This window comes from Myotis lucifugus, unplaced genomic scaffold (assembly GCF_000147115.1).
Source record: "Myotis lucifugus unplaced genomic scaffold, Myoluc2.0 scaffold_72, whole genome shotgun sequence".
Taxonomy (NCBI): Eukaryota; Metazoa; Chordata; class Mammalia; order Chiroptera; family Vespertilionidae; genus Myotis; species Myotis lucifugus.
The window spans coordinates 1,014,456-1,030,084 of record NW_005871120.1 but is presented as its reverse complement, the minus strand read 5'-3'; the positions used below and the strand labels follow the sequence as shown (position 1 = coordinate 1,030,084).

General features: G+C 39.7%; 1 protein-coding gene across 1 annotated transcript in view; it reads left to right on the top strand.

Annotated features, from left to right (window-relative positions):
- RBFOX1 (RNA binding fox-1 homolog 1) overlaps positions 1 to 15,629 on the top strand; it is a 188,616-nt gene that overhangs the window by 152,950 nt on the left and 20,037 nt on the right. The window contains exon 11 of the mRNA XM_023755309.1: positions 572 to 636. Coding sequence (XP_023611077.1) covers positions 572 to 636 — 65 coding nt within the window. The remainder of the gene's footprint in view (positions 1 to 571; positions 637 to 15,629) is intronic.

The following is a 15,629-nucleotide window of genomic DNA, read 5'->3' as shown; positions in this document are numbered from 1 at the left end:
AGGACTGTCTTCTTTAATTGCTTTACTGGTTAAACAACTATATATGCAAGAGATTACTAGTAAGCTTGCCTTCTAAGGGGGTTAAAAATAAATAAATAGAAAAGACAAGAGGGTAGTGGTTTAACCTATACTGGATTTTTAAGGAAGGAATCAAAGACTGTTTGAATAAAATGTAAGTTAGTAGTTAATAAGTAAAGGTAAAGTATAATCGGTTTTGAAAATCTGGAAAGTTCAGCAAAGTATCAAGAGTATTTAAATAATTCCCCATAATCCTCCCCATCCCAAGACAATCACTGTTAACTCTTAGGTACATGTCCCTCCAAGGGTACCTGGGTTCCCCCTGGGGATATGCTTACACCTGCTAACCTTTAACATCCGGCTGGAGTTGGTCTCCAATCCCCTGTCTCTCTGGTGTGTGTTTTTGTTCTTCCGCTCTGACACTAAGCTTTCATTAACCTCCACTTTAGACTGGTAGATTTGGGTCACCGCTGTTCTGGTGTGGTCTCACCATGGGGCCTCCCTGAGTCGGGCTCCTTGGCATCGCTAAGTTCACTTTCTCCTTGTGTTTTAGGGTGGTTATGCTGCATACCGCTACGCCCAGCCTACCCCAGCCACTGCAGCTGCCTACAGTGACAGGTAAGGGTCTTCCTTTTTGTGCTTGACAGCCACTTGGAAATTAACTCAGCTGGTGGGGAGACGAGATTCGTGTCCAGTCTTGATGCAAATGCATGACATCTGGGTAGGCAGCACCCACCAAGTTAGGTCCCACGTGAGACCACAAAGAGGGCCCCACAGAGACAGGATGGCCAGCGAGGCCCAGTTCATTCCAAACTCTCGCCCTCTTTGCTAAGACACAAAGAAAATGGTATGTTTTGTTTGTGTAGAGATCTTTCAGCCCTTGCGACAGCACACCTTGCATGTACATGCACACTCCCTGTGCAGCCTTCTCATGGTCTTCTCTGGAAGACCATGGTCTCATCCAGCTCAGATGAAGAAAACAGAAGATGATCCCGCAGGCTTACCTTGACTGCAAGCACCCCATCTCCCTTTGTTACAGCTCTTTACACCCAGTAAAACCACTATTTAATCCATCAGAAAGGAATGGGGGAGGCGTAGCTGGCATTCCTAAGGAGATTGGTTCTTTTTGAAACACCCAGTGTCCAATCCTACTAAGACAAGCCGACTTTTATTTGTAATGCACGCCACACCCTAAGACAGGCAGCAGAAGGGACAGAAGTGGGTTTAAAAAATTCACAAGTCATAATGGATGGCGGGGGAGGGTTGGTGTGGAAGAGCTTTATGACCAATTACCCAGGCTTAACAGATGACTCGGTTCCTGAAACGACAAGCCGCAGCTATTTCTGTTTAGGTGCCTTGAAAAAAGAAAGTGTGTGTTTCCATATTGAATGCAACGCGTTGGCTCTGTTTCCCGAGGACATAAATGTGAATGTTCAGATGCTCTGCATGCTCAAATGTCACTGAGGGTGCTTATTTTGGGTAATGACTCCTTTAATTTAAAAATATGTTTCATGAATAAAGCAGTGATGATAACAATTTGCATGTGTGGCTGAGGCATGCTGGGTCAGACAGGTAAGCAAGGAGATGTATTTGATCTTGAATGGGACGTGTCGGCAGCCACTGGTCCTCCTCCCCGGCCTGTTGTGACTGGGTTCCTACCTGGGTTTGCTCTGGTGCTTTCCCTGCAGTTCCATTCCATTCCTCCCAGACGTGTTGTGAGCTCATTGCGGCTACAGGATTCTTCTGAGGTCTGATAAAGCAAAGGAAATTGCTGAGCCTTAAGAATGGCACTTTGAAAACCCCATGCACACACATGTAATAAAATGGCTCTTTGGCAAGGTGGAGTTGAGATCTGCCTTCTGCTTGTATGCAGGAATTATTACTGTATTCTTAAAAAACAACCATAACGAGGTCTCAAGGCTGGAGGGAGCTTCCAAAGAAATTCAAACAATTGGCAAGATTCAGATCCAAATACATAAATTATGCAGATACCCAATAATTACAAAAATAGGTTTTATGTAAGTTGCTATCTTCAATACACTTTGACACTGGATTAGGAAAAAGGAGAGGGTCAGTAGGTTAATAAAAACGTTGACAATCTTGAAGTACTTAAGATTATCCTACAAATGAAAAGGCTTAACGCTATTAAATTCTGCACACCAAAGATTCACCAAGTATCAGTTGTAATGTGGTTTATCTACAATCCTTAATTATTTTTATGAAAATATTTCTAGATGCTAAATTTGCAAACACCCACTTTGTATGTAATTATAATCATAGTAACTTAAGCCTGCCGTATAATTATAAGAATCTTAAACAGATTTATTTTTGGAGGGATTTTTTATCTTGCTTCTCAGTTTAAGTGCATCTACCCCCAAGCTGAAAACAAGGTTAATTACAAAGATCTCATTTAAATTGCGTTCTTCAATAAGACCAATCTAGACATTTAAAAAAATAGTGTTTAACACTATTCTTAGATAGAATTACTTGAGGATCTGTCCATCTCCTTTTGTATTCATCTAAAACTTAAGTTAAATGTTGTTGCATTTGGGGGCACCATATATGCAAATATGTGTATGAAAGCCTGTTATTTTAATTTTATTAAGATTCTCATTGGCAACATGTCTTACTGAAAAATTGCCCTCATTCTTGAATTGGTAAATTTTGAATAACTTTACAATTCCCACTTGAGTATAATAGTTTCAGTTGAAGAAACAAACTCAGTGGTAATAGTCTTATCCATGTAATTGGCCTCTTGCTGTTCATTAAAAATATTTGCACATTAGGTCTTCTTGCTTGCTGTGTAAATTGGTTACCAACCCTATTTAACTGTATTATAAGCAAGACACATGCCACATATGGAAATATAGCATTGAAGTAAATGCAGTAATAGGTAAATTACCAGAAAACAATCTTTAAAATGATATTTCTGGTTTGATTTGTAACGTGTATTTATGAAGTGGTGGTCTTCCCTATTACTTTTAGTAAACAGGTAAAGTGAAGAAAGACCCTTTTATAGAAGACACATGTTTCGGTGAAATTATCAGAATAGCTTTTGAATCTAGATTGAAGATGCCAAGTATCTAGAATTTATCTTAGGGCAGCTGTTAATATTTTATTTTAACACAATCACAGTGTAATATCAATAGTGATCGATTCTTAGCTCCTGTTCTCTAGAAGATAAAGAGGAAAACTCCTTAACCCAAAGAAACCCTTCCAGAATAGGAGGTAAAATCAGCAGGAATTAGAACATTTTGGTAATGTCCATAGTTGTCAACCCGTTCCAAAGAGAAAGTGCAGCAACCTGCCCTGTCACCATGGGTCATTTCAGATGTCTTGAAAGTGAAAGAAGTTTGGTGTCCCCAGTTGGTAGAATTTTACCTTTTATCAGCACAAATTAAGCTTTCACCCAATTAAAAATTCAGGGACCTTTGGAAAATACTGAACTCAGGTAACCTCAGGACGGCCCAGAAGGTCCTTGACGGGCAGCTTGCAACTCTCTGCCCATCATTTTCTTGGTTAAACTATCACATGCTGATTACCTTGGAGCATCCTGAGAGTTTCTGAACGCTGACCTCCAGAACGAAGACCATCTGGTGTGGGCAGAGATTTCCCCAAAAGAAAAAGACCTGACTGGACTAGGTGATTTGGTAGTCTCCTTGATGCATTTAACGGGAATAGGCAAACATCTCTCCTCGGCACTTAGGAAATACTTGGTAAGCACTTGACCTCACCAAATCTTTATTTCCAACCTCACTTGGATTTATGAAAAGCCAACTGTCCAAACTCTCCAAGGAGATTGTGTTCTGAGCTTGAACCAATGAAAGCATGGCAGTGGGGCCGACGGTCATCTGGTCATTGCATGCCACTTGGTGTTGCTGATGTGTCCGTGATACATTCTGGATCTGACAGGTCCATCATCACATTAGCTGGAGGAATGGCTTGCTTGGATTTAGCCTGGGGGCAGGCTTCTCTCTATGGATTGGCTCTTGGTTTCTTTGTGTATTATGACTTGATGGTTGTTGCATCTTTGAGCAGCCAAACAAGGGGATGGGGGGGTTGAGTGGGGGGTTCCCTGTTCAATGAATTATGCTACAAATGTTTGGGGAAATACCTATGGTGTGTACGTAGCTTGGATGAAAATGTGATCTCTTCGGAAAGGCAGGTATTTGTCATGCTTGTCCTGCTTGCTGACATCCTAACATCTAACAACCAGTGCATGAGAACGTCCCTCCACATTAGGACAGAAGGGAATTAGACACAGACCAGCTCGAGAAGAAAGTGATACAAAGCGGTTCACTCAGAAATTTCATAATGATCCCATTGCACTGATAGGTACCAGGGACCCTTTCTTCGTTCATGTAAGATATATTTCCTTTAAGAATCCCTGAAATTAGCAGCTTTATACATACAGTTAGAGACCTGGCAGTGCAGATGACTCTCTAGACTGAGCAAAATAGACAGCAAGCAACTGGGCTTTGTTTATTTTCTACCTCTTTTAGTTTGTTTGATTTTTGAGATCTTGAAGTTTTATTGGCAGTATTAGACTATACCACATGCAATTTCTATTTTTGTATAACAAACATGGTGTGATGGCAAGTTCAACTTAATAGACAATCTAATGAAAATGCCATAATATCAATTATCTTGCTCTCTGCAATTGAAATATATATGTATATTCATACATATATATGTGTGTTGACATACATACATGTGTACAATACACATACACATACCTGTACCTTAGGACCTCAGGAAGAACTCACTAGAGTAACTTGGTAAATGCTAATAAAATGTGGCCAGGACTGGTCATATTCAGGCTGTAGTCACAAGCCACATGCTACAACACTGTTTAATTCTGATACTCGTAACCCACAAATAAAAGGTGCTGTTTAAGAGAGAAGTAAATTAGTAGTTCTTTTTAAAAACTCAACAGGGATAAGTAGGCGTGTCTTTGGGGTCCTGGAGAAGCTGGTCTACTATTTAAAATTATATCGGTGATAGAGATAGTTACACACACACACACACACACACACACACACACACACAAAGATGGGTGGATGGATAGATAGATAGGTGGGTGGATGGATGGATAGAAAGATAGATAGATAGATAGATAGATAGATAGATAGATAGATAGATAGATAGATGATAGATTAAAACATACACAGATATATAGGTGGCCAGGTGGATGAACAGAAAGAAAGACAAAAGGAAAAAGGAAGGAAGCAAGCAAGGAAGGAAACAGGTAGCAAAAGACCAAAGTTCTGCCTTCTTATAGTATTTTGTCATAAGCATAACTACAGAAAATAGAGCTAAAGACAAATGTGCCTCCTAAGTTTGATCTAAACTGAAGAAGTAAAGGGATTTGAGTTTATTTCCTTGAGTGCAGGCCACTCCCTCTGTATTTGAGAACTTATTACCTCCTGGATTCAGGTTAAATAATAGAGAGAAGCCGTTGTTAAAATAAGGCTGACAATTGCACTTAAAATAATACAGCATTTGATTTGGAGTCCTTATCAAATGAGACAGACTAAAAATTAAGAGATTGTCAGCCAGAAAGCATCTGAGCATCGTGAATGAAAATTTAATTTACTCCTTTACGGTACAGCGTATTTTTGTGGATACAAAGGGTAATTTAAAAAATATTGTTGTACTTTAGGGACTAAATGATTGTACTTTTTCTTATTGTGGGATAGAATACAGACTGCTTCTTCTATGGATAATAGGTCTTCCTTAATGAGGACAAGCAATGCAGAGCAGACAAGGGAGGGACTCCCTTTGTTTTACTCATTCCTCTCAGCTAAGCCAAGTTCCAGAGGTTGAAACTGCTTCTGGTTGCAAAGCAGTAGTGAGCCCCCTGTTCTCTGTGAATTGTGCAGGGAGAGATCTCAAGATCTTATCCTAGTGCTTTGTTTAAAGCACTGTCTTCCCAGGCCGGTTCCGGGCCTGATGGCTGCCTCTGATGACATATTACTGGTTTCCCAGGACAGGGAAAGAACACAGGTGCGATGTAATAGGGCTGTCAGCTCATCTGGGGAATGGCCCAGGCTTTGTCCAGGCTTCTTTCTTAGATGCTGTTTAAAAAAAAAAAAACCTTTTTTTTTTTATGAAATGATGACAGCTGCAAATGGTAGCTTTTCTTTTTTTCCTTTTTTTCCTCTCTTACCCAGTTTTGTTTTTAATGTTCTTACTTGGCAAAATAAAAGTCAGCAACTCTATGGTAACCTTTCTCTTTTATTTACTTTTTCAATCTTTTTTGAGACATCACTGTTGGAAAAAGCCAAAGTGAGAACATTGTAAAACTTGGAGATGCCAAGGATGGCATTCTCAGATGGACAAGAAACGGAGGGCTTAGTTCATGGAGGTTGAGAGAGGATGGAAGCGTATTCCGTGCCATCTCCCCACCTGAGACAAGGAGCCAGGGCAAGAGGAAACCATTCTGAATTCAGATCATAATCTGTTGAGTCAAAGCTTGGCAGCAAACTGTAGTTATTACTCTGCACCTTCTTGGATTATGGCTTGTTGAAATTGTCATTGATTTGAGTTTTTTATCTTTCTGCTGTTTTCATACATACCGATAAGCTCACCTCGGTTCTGCAATTTTAAAAAAGATGCTCGGTTAACTTGTAATAGAAAGTAGAAGAAATTAGTCATTAATGTCTTTATTTATATTCTTTTATATCTCAGTGACTAGAAAAATATGTCCATTTTTATTATTAGAACACTGGGTTAAGATACACACATATATATCTTTATATTATTATATATAATACATAAGTAGATAATATATTCCTAATTTTATTTATATGCTTAATTTTATTTTTAGTTTAAAGTTTGCTCAGGAAGAGAAAGTGAAACTAATTATTCTAGACAGCTTGAGGGTAACTAGAAAGAAACACTTATTGCTTGTGAATTTCCTATTACAAGATGAAAATAGATTTCTTTAATAAAACTTTCAATATATATGACAATGCTGCTGTTAATGTTCATTAAGTGGAAATAGAGGACTTCATTATTTGCACTATTGATTACGACTTCTTGACATACCACACCAGGAGATGAAGTTTGATATAGGAGATGAACCATACTTTGATTTAAATCATCTCTCTATAATAATGATAACAATATTAGCAATAATACCAATGGCTATTTATGGAGTCCTTACTAAGTAAAAGACACTGTTCTAAGTGCTCTACAAATACAGTGTCACTGAGCTCACACACCAACCCTGTAAGACTGATGTTGTCACCTCCATCTTACAGATGGGGAAGCAAGCTTGGAAAAGTTGGACAAGTTGTCCAGTTCAGCTTAAAAGTTTAAATCTATGCCCTTAATTACTAGACTCTATTGCATCTTAGTGGTGCAACCTTAAGAAGTCATTTATTTGCAGTAGGGACCACCTCATCTGTTATGTGGTTGTACTGACTCCACCTTACTGAATGGTTTACAAATTTGGAGACAGTATCTATGAAATACCCAGCACATAGAGGGCAATACATAAAATGTTCTTGTTTTTATTTTTGCATATTCCCATAAGATAGTCAATTAAGAGCTTTAACCCTTGAGAGCGAGAATGAGCTTAGAGGAAACCAAAAATATCCAGATTATTTCAAATCCACCTGAATCTCTAAAACTCTGGTTTTTGCAACAGTTTAGAGTCACTCAAAGAGTTCAGGTAGAATAGTGACCAAATCTATTCAGCTGAGTATGGTATGGACAAGCCTTTTAAAATATAATAGATAAGGTTATATGCTAACCTAATCCATTAAGTTTCATGAATAATTTATGGTGTTTGTTTGTTTGGCTTTGTTTTTGTTTCTTTATGGAAAAACTTTGTAGGGGGAGGTGTGTGTTAAGGGTTGAATAAGCCTTTCAATTTATTATCAGCTCTTCAAAGTTTATATTTTGATATGTCAGGTTATTTTAAAGTGAGCATTTTTGTATGATCTTTCCTGCTACATTTTTTTTCTTTTTTTATCATGTAGATTTCTATTTTGAAGTTAAGTTTTTGGAAATGTCTCTTGTGTGTCAGGTACTATTTAAAACATTGCATCAACAAGCTAATGAGGTAAGCAGTAGACAATAGAATAATGAGGTAAGCAGATGCCAATAGAAATGATCATTCAGAATGGAATGTGTGACAGAGAAGGGACATACTGATCAGGATCCAGGGACAACAGGCTTCAGCTAGGATTGTCCCAGGACAACCAGAATGTATGTGCTCATCCTGAGCAGAATCCCCACTGTGCATCTGGAAGAAGTGGGTCCAAACAGGGTGATCTCTAGTCTCAGAAATCCATTGACTGGGCTTCTAATCCAATGTCTATTAGGGCAGGTCCTGGGCTGTTTCTGCTTCCTTCTGCTTTTGTTACAAGGTCAGGGCAAAGGCACATTTTCAACTTCAAATAGTCATAACTAAGATGTGACTTAATGACTACAATGTCAGTGGACCTCCATGCTCTCGAGGCAACCAATACTGTATCTATTTCCCCTATGGGTCAAATAGTCCCCATTGGGCACTCACCAAAAAAATTACCATAACTAACCACACTAATTAGGTTTTCTGCCAACCTGCTCTATAGATTGGCAATGATTTTATTTGATAACAATTAAGATTGCTCTAAAATCGTGGATGAGGGAGTGTATAGTTCTTGATAGTAGCATCAATGTGATTTTTGAAACCTGTGTTTATAGACACAAAGCTCTCCGTGCTGAAAAGAGATATGCCTGTTACTGATAGATATATTCCCGGAGTTTCTCTCATTTCAAATTTACAGAAACGCACACACACACACGTTAGAAGAAAGAGTGCTCAAGTTTTTATTTCAAGAACTAATTGCCTTTGGTCCACCATCTATAATGGCTTCTGAGCAACTGTTATGCACTATTGGATGAATATGTAATTGAGGCAGTTAAAAAAAGGAACCAGGCCTATAACAGTCAACAGACTGGACCAACAAGGAGTTGGGGAGATATTAAAGAAAATTCCAAACGCAATAGCCCATAGCTGTCACAGCCATGTGGGCAGACACTTTTCCAGTGACGGGACAAGATGTAACAACTCCTTTGGTCATGTCATGGCCTAATTAAACACTTCTCAGGTTGCAGATCATTGACTTGATAGGCCACAAAAAAAGCAAATAAAAACTATCTTTTAAGGAAAGGCATCAGGGCCCTTCAGCTATGAAGGTTTTAGAGGCAGGTGAACAACCTGTGATAATATAAGCCCGTGGGTCTCTGGATGAGCCATTTCCATTGCAAATAAATAATTTTTTTCTCATAGAAGACAATATTCCAGTCAAATAGAAGGGAATACACACATGATAGAATCTTACTTAGCTCATGAAGCATCCATGAAGTTGACAAAAATGAAAACCACTCCATTTCTTTGCTTTTTTGGGGGGGCGGGGGGGAAGAGGGCACTAGACGATGTACTGTAGACTCCATGTTTGGGGGTAAGAGGGAATTTTTCATTAAAAATGTCTAGTATTGCTTTGAAAGTTACCAAAGCAAGTTCTGACTTTGTACCTACAAAGACAACTTTTAATTCTTTTCCAGAAGGACCAATTTCTGTTTACATGTGGCCTCTATGTTATTTCCACGTTTGCGTGTAATGCCTGTACGTGTACAGTCACTGGACAGAAATAAATGACTTCTCAAGCTTTTTCTCCTGGCGTGGATCACAGTGATTGGTTCCTCTGGAATTAGATTCTCCTCAAAAAAAACACACACACATAAAACAAAAAACATAATAATTTATTTATTTAATTAATATACAAAACATTTAGAGTAAGGATCACTATCAGGATTTAGTGGGGTGGTAGTTTGGAAGGTGAAGGTTTGAGGAAATCTCTGTAAGGAGTAACTAGCTCATCAATTTTTATAATTGTTTCCTGACTCATTCTTGCTGCATTGTGATGTGTGAATGTTTTAATAGCTCACTAGGTTGTGGGGTGATGAGACATAATCAAAGCCAAACACCCTTTCCCTTAATTATCTTAATCATTTAGATGGAAATATTTTTGCCTGAGATTATATAAAAAGAGCACATATCTGATAACTAGCATCAGTGGTTCCCCATTGCTTCAGTAACCCTGAAATTCATTTTAAAAGAAAACAAAGATTGTGGGATGTTTCTAGCATCCTCTGAATCTCTGTCTCCTTTCATGGTCCAATGTTGTCACTTGAAATTTCAAATTGCATTACAAGGCGAGGGACTTGCTTTCTTCATCATTTCTAGATCATGAGAGGTTTGTGAACTAATTCCATTAAATTGAAGATGAGCACAGGTGGTTGGGTGGGGGCACTTTGAAAAGGTGTCCTGGACATATACGTGAGCCTCACAGCTTTCTCAGAATAATAGCTTCTCTGTTATTATTTTACTTGTTGTCTTCAATTTCTCTGTCTCAAACTTAAAACAAAAACAGACGTGGAAAGAACTGGTTACCTCACTCTGTTCTGAAATGTCAACATGGGAGTGGTCCATGTTGAGAGTCCTGAGAGCCTAGCTCTGCAATGTGTGGTTCCCAGACGGGTGGCATTGGCCTCACCAGGAATTTGTGAGACATGCAGGTTCTCAAGTCCCACCCACGCCCCATAGCATCAAAATATGAACTTTCCAGATCCCAGGGTGATTTGTATGAAGTGTGAGAAGGAGCACCCTGGAGGGAGAGCTTCAATTCTACCTCAATATGCAGTAAATAATGTCGACCCTGGGGTCCCCCTCCACAAACATGCAAGATGTAAGAGAATCTGTCTTTGTAAATGGTTCGTTTGTAACCATCTCCTCTGTACTCTCCCTTCTTCAGTGAGAAAATAAGAATTATCAATGGTTGGGTTTCCCTTGCAATCCATTGTGTTGTGATTTCTTTCCTCAAGTACCCTAGGGCCACTATTCATCATTTTCTTTACCTCAAAGACCCAGGGGTAATGAATGTGACTTTGTGGTCATGTTGTCTCATGAATTAATAGACCCACACTAATGTAAACTGTATCCTGAGAAAGTCCTCTCTGGTTTCTCTTCTTATTTTGAGCCTCAGTTTTCTCATCTGCTAAGTGGGGAGCACAATACCATCTAGAACCACAAAGAGATGAAAATGAGCATTACTTTATAATCGGAGAGATGTGGTGAAAAATGCATGGGACTATCAATAACAAGCGAAAATTGACTGATATCCTAGAGTGTATATTATTGTTTGAAAGCATTGAATATATACAGGGGAGAGCAAGAGAATTAAATTAATTTAAAAATACAAGTCATTTTTTAAACTGGACAATCTCTAGGACCAACCCTAACACTAACATTCTGGGAACCCTCAACAGACTGCAACTTATAATTGGCCCGATCAGGATTTGAAGCAGGTTTACAATAATATAACAATTATACTCATTGTACCTCCTCTTTGATTGCTGTGTGCAGTAGCAAATCTTCGCTATTCACCTACCGAATATGATCAGAGATTTAGATTTGGACCAGGTTCTTAACTTAGCATAGTTACTTACTATGTGAGATACAGGCAAGCTAATTGGCCTATTTGATCGTCCACTTCCTCACCTTTAATGAGGCTAATGAGTGATATCTGCCTCATTGGGTTGCTAGGAGCATGAATTGTTGTCATGAGCAAAAAGCTCCTTTAATAGTACCTGACACTAAGTGGCACTCAGGATATTGTTATTGGTATTATTATTATTACCAGTAAACTATGAGGGCATTGTTTAGTCTTGAGTCAAAATATGGGTAATTTCCTATAGAAGCAGACTTCTGAATTAGAATAAGGTTTTGACTATAGAAGTATTTTTTCCAGATTGTGATTTCCACCTTAGAAATATAAAAATAGCTATACTTGAAAGTTGCTAAGAGAGTGGAACTTAAGTATTCTCTCTCTCTTTCTCTCTCTCTCTCTCTCTCTCTCACACACACACACACACACACACAGGCACACACACATACACAGATAATTATGTGAGGCCATGCATGTGTTGATTTGTGCTAACCATTTTATAGTGTATACATATATTATATCATCACCCTATACACCTTTTAAAAAGCACATTGTAATATCTAATTATATGCAATTTTTATTTGTCAGTCACAGCTCAATAAAACTTGGTGGGGGCAAGAAATAGGTTGGGGAAAAAAGTTCTGAAGGAAGAAGCAACTAGGAAGCATGAGGTCAAACAGTCTGTGTTGCTCATCCTTCTCCTGATTTTTAATCACCTTTTTGGTCCATGGAGGAACTCAGGCAACCAAGGACCATCAGCTTCACAGGAGAATCAGCCAGCCCTCCCAGTGTAAACCAGTAAACCCAGCCTGAAACCGTCACAGGTTTAGATTTCTGTAAAATCAGCCCCACAAATAGTTACTTTTCAACAAGTCAATAGTTTGAAATCTGCCCATGTTGCCCTTTTCCCATTGCGATTGGTGAGAAGTCCAACGCCTGTCATGGTCATAGGCTGTCAGAATCCCCTCATGTTCTAGAACTTTCCATCATCATGCTCACTTCATTTACACATAACTTTTAGGTGGGACCAGACCTTTTCACTGTGGCCTGTCCACCCTCCAGAGTCTCAGCCTGGACACCCTGTGCTCCTCCCCAGCTTCCATAAGAAAGGGACTCTTGGCTCCCAGTGAGGGCTGCTTCCCCGGAGAAGCACACAGCCTGTTCAGGGAACCTGCCCGACCCACACCCAGCCCCTGGAAGATGTTCATTTTCATAGGGAGCGCGTTCTGTGCTCTCTTTTGCTCTGTCCACCCAAAACAGAAGTGGGATTCCGTCTTCCTGGAGGCCTCAGCCCACTTTTAAAGTGCACTGTAACCTCAAAAGGCTTGTTTTATTTTGTGCCAAATTATGCTCAGAGGCTGAAATCACCTTGGCCAATGGTTTATTTAATGCAGGTTCACTGTGAGAATTATAATAATTTCACGAGCCTGGAGCATACAGGATAATGTCTCTTAACAAGCTAATAAAGAAATAACATACTCCAAACCAATGATAGATTCATCACACTTTGTTCTGAGCAGGAGGAGATGGAAGGAATGAAGTCCAGATTCAGTTGAGATGTATCATTATATGAGTTGGTATCTGGGAGAGATGGCGTGGCCAAAGGAAAGCCAATGTCCACGTGCCAGAGCAAATGTAAAAGTCCCCTGTTGGTAGAGCATGTTGCTAGGGAACAGGGCACCAGTCTTGACTGGCAAGCTGATCTCTTTTGAGGGCCCTCTCCGTGATTTTCACTATTGCCCATGAAAGAGTCGGTTGCCTTCCGTGGCGACCACCAAAGGTCTCTGGAGAGCTATTTGCATCAGCAGAGTGTAGCCTCGCCCAGACCTAAGGCTCCTGGACAGCGCTCACAAAGCACAGCATTTAGGGTCTAAATGTCCTCTTGCCATAGTTGCTTCTCCAGGTGTTTCATTTGCTCAGCCCCCAGCGATGCTCCTCAGCAGCTGAGCGACTGAGTGCTTCTCAGAGATGACAGATGAGACGATGACATTCTGACACAGCTTACTTCACTCAGATCAAAACAACTTTACTCTTAAAAATAACGTCATTTTTGTCACAAACAAGTGGATTTGAAATCCTATGAAACCAACACAACAAGGATCTTTACTATCCCCCTCTCACCTCGAAACTGTGGACTGAAAAACACAAAGGCCTGGCCTCTTGTGAAGAAGGAGAGGAGACTGTTTGCATCCTTTGTGAGTCCATGCGGTCAAAATTATAAATGGCAATATTTTCCCCAAATAATGTGCTCTCACATCTATGTCCCCATTGATTTAGGGGGAAAAATCTAACAGCTGCATGTGGTCGTTTTCTTCCCACTTTCCAGATGAGGAAACTGAGACTCAGGAAGGTGAAATGAGTGTCTAGGGGAACACAGCTTGCATGTGACAGGCCAGGCTTCCAGGTTCACTGCTAGTTCCCTTTCACTCTTGCTGAGAAAAACGTATAGTGGGAACTGGATGAATTGTTAAATGTTGGAGAAACTATAATTACAAAAGTGGACTGTGCTCAAGCCTCCAGGTAATCCAGATGCGCTTGGACTTCAATTTCCAAAACCCAGAGGTTTTTAGTGGAATATTCAAGTTGGGGATAGATTCGCAGCACTTACCTCCTTTTCCATTTAAACGTTGTTTGCAGTATTAACAAGGGGAACTCTGGCTAAGAGAAATGTTTTCAAATGTCTGTTAATACATTTAAAATGCAAAGGATCAGGCTAGATCAGGATAGACCCCTACAGAGGATTCTATAATCTGTTTCTTTGTAGTTTCTTTGTTTGTTTACACCCCATCTCATCCTGTGATTTTCCACAACCTCTTGAAGTATACATGATACAATACTAAAAGATCAATAAAAGTAACAATGGGGAGCCCAGCCGGCATGGCTCAGTAGTTGAGCATCGACCTATGAACCACAAGGTCAAGGATCGATTCCTGGTCAGGGCACATGCCTGGGGTTATGGGCTCGATCCCCACTGTGGGGCGTGCAAGAGGCAGCCAATCAATGATTTTCTCTCATCACTGATCTCTCTCTCTCTCTCTCTCTCTCTCTCTCTCTCTCTCTCTCTCCCCCCACCCTTCCTCTCTGAAATCAATAAAAATATATTTATTAAAGAAACACAATGGGACAGGGGAAAATATGAATCTGAATGGGATTTGAACAATTCTAGAGTTTTAGAATTGAATAGGGAGAAGGGAGTTAAAATACTGATCACAAGCAAATAAGCACCCTTTTCTAGGTGGTAAAACTGACATATGAATTAGATTATGAGCTTCTGGACAGCCAAGCCCAACATAGATATTCCATAGTGATTTACAGGCTGTGAGTCTGTGCTCACAAGAACCCTTAGAGTTCTGGGTGCCTGGCATGCAGCAGGCCCTCAGTAACCAGCTGAGGAATGAGTTGAGTAAACTATTTAGTAGAGTCAGCAATAGGAATTTTAATAGGAGCACCTGCTTTCTGCATTATATTTAATTATTCTAAAAACACTCATGGCTGGATCCCATAGGACCCTTCCAGCAACTGTTTAAGATGAGCAACAAGAATACATGGTTATTGTGCATTTTCATCTTAACTTTAGGTGTCTGAAGGGAAGCATAGTTATAAAAATTAGTAATTATAAGTGATATATTAAACTATATATAATGATTATAATATAATTATCAGTCATAAAATATTAATAATTATAAACTGTGGAAATCAACACTAGTGCAATTTAATTAGGAAAAAAAGAAGATACAACTATGTTTTCTGCAGAAACAGGGCACATATATTCAAAGACATATTCATACAGTGAGAGGTGTGCTCTCAGTGCTGGCCGACACACTGGCATCACGTGAGTGGCTTTTCGAGAATACCTGTGCTGGAACCACTCTGAAAGATTCTGACTTAAGCAATTGGGAAATGGGCCTGGTCCTGATTATTTTATTTTTTAAATTTAGCTGATTGTGATGAGCAGCCTGGGTGAAAACCTCTGTCTTATAACCAGTAGATGCCCCTGGACCTACAAATGGAATGAATTTGACTCTGTCCCAGTGCCATCTTGGGACATCTTGGCTGCTATCTGCCAGGCCAGAAGACCAGCTTCTCAGGCTGTGGGATTGTCCAGTA